This window comes from Anolis carolinensis, chromosome 2, assembly GCF_035594765.1.
Source record: "Anolis carolinensis isolate JA03-04 chromosome 2, rAnoCar3.1.pri, whole genome shotgun sequence".
Lineage (NCBI taxonomy): Eukaryota > Metazoa > Chordata > Lepidosauria > Squamata > Dactyloidae > Anolis > Anolis carolinensis.
In genome coordinates, this window is record NC_085842.1 from 266,834,510 (window position 1) to 266,840,509 (window position 6,000).

The 6,000-nt window shown below is 39.3% G+C and overlaps 1 protein-coding gene across 1 annotated transcript in view; it reads left to right on the forward strand.

Moving 5' to 3' along the window:
* Positions 1-4,967, forward strand: part of pggt1b (protein geranylgeranyltransferase type I subunit beta) — a 40,916-nt gene extending 35,949 nt beyond the window's left edge. Inside the window, exon 9 of the mRNA XM_008114026.3 lies at positions 3,544-4,967. Within this exon, the coding sequence (XP_008112233.2) occupies positions 3,544-3,581 (38 nt within the window). The 3' untranslated portion in view covers positions 3,582-4,967. The remainder of the gene's footprint in view (positions 1-3,543) is intronic.
* Positions 4,968-6,000: the final 1,033 nt, after the last annotated feature.

The following is a 6,000-nucleotide window of genomic DNA, read 5'->3' on the forward strand; positions in this document are numbered from 1 at the left end:
TAGCTCGAGCGTAATGGTACTATGGAATTTGGATACATGTCGTGTGGGCCCCTTGTATGTTGATCTCAAGAGCACATGCAGATTGAGGAATGCCATCAGGGCGGAAGAGTTCCCACGGTTTTCGTTCTAAAAAAGGCAACGAAATTCTGCTGCAGCTGTTGGTCTGATCCCAAGCTTGGATTCGGTTCTCTTGCTTTGCTTTCCCGTTCTCCCTCTGCCCCCTGTCTCCTTTTCGGCAGCTGCAACACTTTTACTACTAATGAATGAAATCTTTTTTTTTTAAGGGTTAAGTAAATGGGCAGTGAAGAATCTCTTTCTCTCCTTGTGTTTAGACAGAAAGGGGAGGCAAAATGAAGAAGGAAGGTTTGCCTGTGTGTGGTGCCTGTTGAACAAAATACTTCAGGCAGGCTATAAATAATTCCTTTTACTAGCAAGACCACCTTCCGTTCTTATAATGTGCATCTTAGCATTTCTTTTAAACCCCACCTCATCTAAAACATGTATAATGCATAAGTGGTGTGTTTAAACTTTTGTAAGGTGTTACCTCGGATTAAAAATCAAGGCAATAATTGTACCCACACCCATCCTACATTCACGCATTCATCCATGTTTATACCTGTCCTTAAGTCAGAAAGAAAGGCTCCCAGGGCTACTTACAAAGTGTAGCAACTGGCTCTCAGGTTTACCATCTAATTTTGAGATAAAAAGGGATGGGGAAGGAAGTGGGGGAGAATTAAATTCAAGGCTTATAATGGCCATCTGAGTTGAAACAGTTTAGATAGCCTGAACAAGTTGATGCTCTTTGGCAGCAGAAGGAAGGAAACAGCCAAGTTTTTCTCTGTTTGCTCTTCTATTGGAATTGTACTTTTCTCACTTGAGTTGTTAATATGTTTTCCCAAACTGTTGTAAAGTATACTTGGTTCTCCACAATTTCGGGTTTAACTTTTAAGGATGTGGTTACTTGAAGATTAAATTAATAAGTTCTCTCTAGGAATCCTTAAGTTTTCCAGCATGACTCTATAATCAATTTCTGCTGAAAATTGACGATAGAATCACACTGGAGGACCTAGAGATTTCTGTGGAGGTATTTTCTCAGGTTTAAAAAGTGGGTTTTCTATTTGCATTTCTCCACTTTCACAGGAGTCTGGCACCTCTAGCCCCAGCTGATATTAATGACTTTGCACTTTACTGTATCCTTTTACTGCTTTTGCTGCATCTTTCCTCACTATTAATGCCACCAAATTTCTTATTAGATTATGTTTTCTGAGTAAAACACTGACTCAAAACATCCCATTCCTGTCCAGTTTTGTTTGTTCATTTGTATATCCCATTTTTTGTTTTGCTATGTCCAGCTTCTCCTGATTCATGCTTCTTACACCCCATGGCATGTTATGTGGAGCTTTGAACTTTCATTCACCCTTTCGTACTTCAACAGCTGGATGTCTTTTTTGCTTGAATCCATTTGCATCATTATGCACAGACCTATTTGTAGTTGACTTCTGCTGTATGCCAATAGCTCACTGAGTGCAATCTGACCTGGGAGTTTTGTCTTCTGACATTATCTCTTGCTTCATTTTGGATTGCCTCATCATAGGGGCCAGGTGGTGCACCACCTGACATAGAATCATAGAGTTAGAAGAGACCTCATGGGCCATCCAGTCCAACCCCCTGCCAAGAAGCAGGAAAATAACATTCAAAGCACCCCTGACAGATGGCTATCCAGCCTTTGCTTAAAAGCTTCCAAAGAAGGAACCTCTACTACACTCCAGGGCAGAGAGTTCCACTGCTGAATAGTTCTCACAGTTAGGAAGTTCTTCCTAATGTTCTTGTGGAATCTCCTTTCCTGCAGTTTGAAGCCATTGTTCTGTGTCCTAGTCGCCAGGTCAGCAGAAAACAAGCTTGCTCCCTCATTTATCATTTATCATTTTAGTCTCACTCCTCTGGACATATTCCAGCTTGTCAACATCTCCCTTCAACTGCCGTGCCCAAAATTGGACACAGTATTCCAGGTGTGGTCTGACCAGGGCAGAATAGAGGGATAGCATGATTTCCCTGGAACTAGACCCTGGACTCCTATTTATGCAGGCCAAAATCCCATTGGCTTTTTTTTTTTTTTTTTGCTGCCGCATCTCATTGTAGGCTCATGTTTAACTTGTTGTCCATGAGGACTCCAAGATCTTTTTCACACATACTGCTGTTGAGCCAGGCATCCCCCATTCTGTATCTTTGCATTTCCTTTCTTCTGCCTAAGTGGAGTATCTTCATTTGTCCCTGTTAAACTGTCAGGAAGTAGCAGCCAATTCGCTTCTGACACAATAAATAAAATCATAGGGGTTTAATGATAAAAGATATTTAACAAAAATTTACTGTGCCAGCTTCATAGCATTAACTTGTATTAATTACAGTGTCACTGCTGTTGTATCTGAGCGATCCTCTGCTAGCATCATCCCCCACTACTGTTGCTGCCCAATAGCTGTTTGGCACATTTAGTCTGGCTCCTCACCAAAAGCATGTCTGGCATAGGAGACCCTATCAGCAGCATTGCTACTATCTACATAGCCTGTTCCCTCACAGGAACATGCAATCTCACCACCACGGAAAGGGAGTGCCATTAGTGCAAGTAGTTCCTTAGGCAAGGAATACTCAGAGTTGGTTTTGCAAGATCCTTCCTCTGAAAGATAGCCTACAGCACCTGGGATTCATTGGTGGTCTCCCATCCAAGTATTCCCAAGGTTGAGCTTTCAAAGCTATAGCTGACAGGCATCCCAGCTTTCCCTGTGCATGCTTGCTCAAAGAATTTGAAAATATTATCTCTATCACTGGTACAGGAACTGATGTAAGAAGAGAGGCAACATTTGTTATTTCTAAGATCTGCACATGCCCTTTATTCTGTGTTCCCAAGTTTTTCTCCTTTCTGTTTTGCTTCATTTCATTGAACAGGTATTTGGCCAGAGCCTATAAAGTCACCCTTGAGCGCTACACCTCTCCAAATTCCTCTGTAATAATTCCAAGTTTCTGTTTATCTATAATATACTCTTTCCCTTAATAATGCCACTTGTCCTTTTCTATTTCTCAAATAGCACCATGATTTTTCTTAGAATGAGAAGATGTCCTACAGTCGTCAAATAGTTCTCAGCAAAAAGAAATAATCTTTTTGTTTAATGCAGGGCAAACAAAAAGGATGTTAAGAATTGATAACAACCGTTAGGAGATTGATATAAATAGGGGTGTGGGTGATAAAAGAAAGACCTAGAAAAGTGGACAGTGATCTCAACCCTCTCCTCTGTACATTTATTTGTGGAAGAACCAGAGGTGTCCTGCTGTTTGATACACTTCAAAGCAAAACTGATTATGCAGGAAAATCTTCTGAGAGATGCTGCCTTGAGCCTGGGTTACTGTTAATTGCCTCGGAGTCCTCCTTTCCTCCTATTTCCATAAATCTTTAATATCATGTTTGTTTCTTGAGCACAATTAGCACTCTCAACCAACACTTCTAAAGCCAATTAATATTTTTAACCCTCGCTGCACCTGCATTTCTTTCAGATGCTACATCAATTCTATACATGATTACTCTGAAGTAAATCCCACTGAATTGAGATGGCCTTCTTTCAAGATGAGTAGAGCTGCAGTGAACATTATCTTCCAAGAAGGCTTCAATTTGGTTTTGAGTTGCTTTTCCTTCCCAACCTGCTGCGTATTTATTGCATGTGTGGCTGTGTGCTTGGGATTCTTCCTCATAAATATGTAATAGCAGGTTGAACATTATGCATGAAATATTTATATTGGTCTACATATTTAACCCATATTTCTGGCATGAACTTTCTCTTGCATGGTATATGGATCTTTCAGGAGAGTTGCTGAAAGGATAAATCATGCAGTAGGCATCATTTTCAGCTCTAGAAATATGACAGCATTTTTCTTCATTGTGTATATAATCCTGAGAACTATGCAACACTGGTTCAAAATCTTTTTCCAAAGCTTTGATTACAAACTTCTGTGAAATATATTCCCAGTTTGCATTTGGGTGGCCTGTCATGAATATGAAAGTTGCATTGGCAATCAGTAGAAATTACATTATATATTGTTTTCCTTAAATGTATATTTCATTTTCCCATAAAACTGGAGGAAGGAGAGACGGATAGGATTAATTTGGCTTTATTGTTGATGCTACTCCAAGCATCTTCCAAAGGCCTTTCCTCTGAAACAGGAATAGTTGATGTAAAATTAATAAACTGCTAATGTGAAAGCACTTAGATACCAAATGATCTGGACATAGAAACATAAAATATTTTCTCTTAATGCAAGTGGTAGAACAAAAGCCCATTCCATTACTGCATTTTCACCCCCAGGCAGATATTGTAATAAATAAGATTTACAGTTTTTTGAAAAAATTGGCTCTGCTGGATCAGGATGTACTGGGTTTATGAAAATTAGATGCATATGAGATACTTTATAGTCTTGCTTGATACATTCTCAGATCACTTTTGGCCATGGCTTTTTTAATTTCCAGAAGAACAACTACATTAGTCTGTTGTGGAATAAATGTGTTGTGAAGATACAATTGTGGGAGGGCCAAGGGCCACTTTTCAGGCTGGCCAAATGCTTGAGATGATGATGACAATGATTATTATGTTTATGCATACTCTGCTTTTTCTCTCCACAAGGAGAGTAGGAGCCACACATTTTTTGTTTGGGTTTTTACAAACTTTGTTATTTAAAACTTTTCTTTGCAGAAGGCATAACTGAGACACATTGCACAACAACAGAAATGTGTCTTTGTTACCTTTTTAATGTTAGACTTTTGTTACTTTTTTGAATGTTAGCAAAATAAAGTGGCCCACCATTCACAAATAATCACATTAATTTTTATTTGTTAAAATTATTCATTTCACCAAACTGATTATTTCTCAGCATAAGAATGACTCCGATATAGTTGTTATAATAAAATTTCTTGGTATTAAAATTAATTTGCTTTTTGAAATTTATTTATAGTAATATTTAATTTAGTATTCAACATAACTTTAATTTGCAATGATGACAATATTGACTATGGAAACTGGCCTGTGATGATTACTATGCATTTTACCATCAACTGTAATGTCTTTAATGACGGTGGATACCACAATGATAGATCATTCGGAATAAATTTCTGTAGCATTGGGGATTTGCAAACTGTGTCTTGTAACCTGATTATGCAGTGCTCCTGTGATTCCATAGCACTGAGCCATGGCAGCTAAAGTATGATGCATTAATTCTACAATGTAGATAGTTACACCTTTCGTCTTCCTCTTAGGGAGGGAAGCATATAGATAGATGAATGCTGGTCTTGTCCTAGGTAAAGGTAAAGGTTTCCCCTGACATCAAGTCCAGTCGTGTCCAACTTTGGGGGTTTGTGCTCATCTCCATTTCTAAGCCGAAGAGCCGGCGTTGTCTGTAGACATCTCCAAGGTCATGTGGCCGGCATGACTGCATAGAGCGCCATTACCTTCCCGCTGGAGCAGTATCTATTGATCTACCCACATTTGCATGTTTTTGAACTGATAGGTTGACAGAAGCTGGGGCTAACGGCAGGCCTTCACTCCACTCTCTGGATTCAAACTGACAACTTTTCGGTCAGCAAATTTAGCAGCTGAGCAGTTTAACCCACTACGCTACTGGGGGCTCCTCCACCGGGCGTGCCTGGTCTTGTCTTGTAGTCAAACCAAATCATCTTTCTCAAATTTAGGATTATATGAAAGGGCTATGATATTTTCTTTACTATTAAAGGCATCCCCCAAGTTACTAACAAAATAGGTTCCGTAGGTTTGCTCTTAAGTTGAATTTGTATGTAAATCAGAACAGGTACATTTTTGAAGTGTAACTCTTTCTACATATGCTCTCAATGGCATAGGTAAAGGTTAACACCCACGTGGTGTTTGTTTTGCTGCCTGTGCTCTGTTCAGAAGATTTCACCTCACTTTCTGTCCCTATGATAATTGGATTCATGTTTCAAACTGGCAT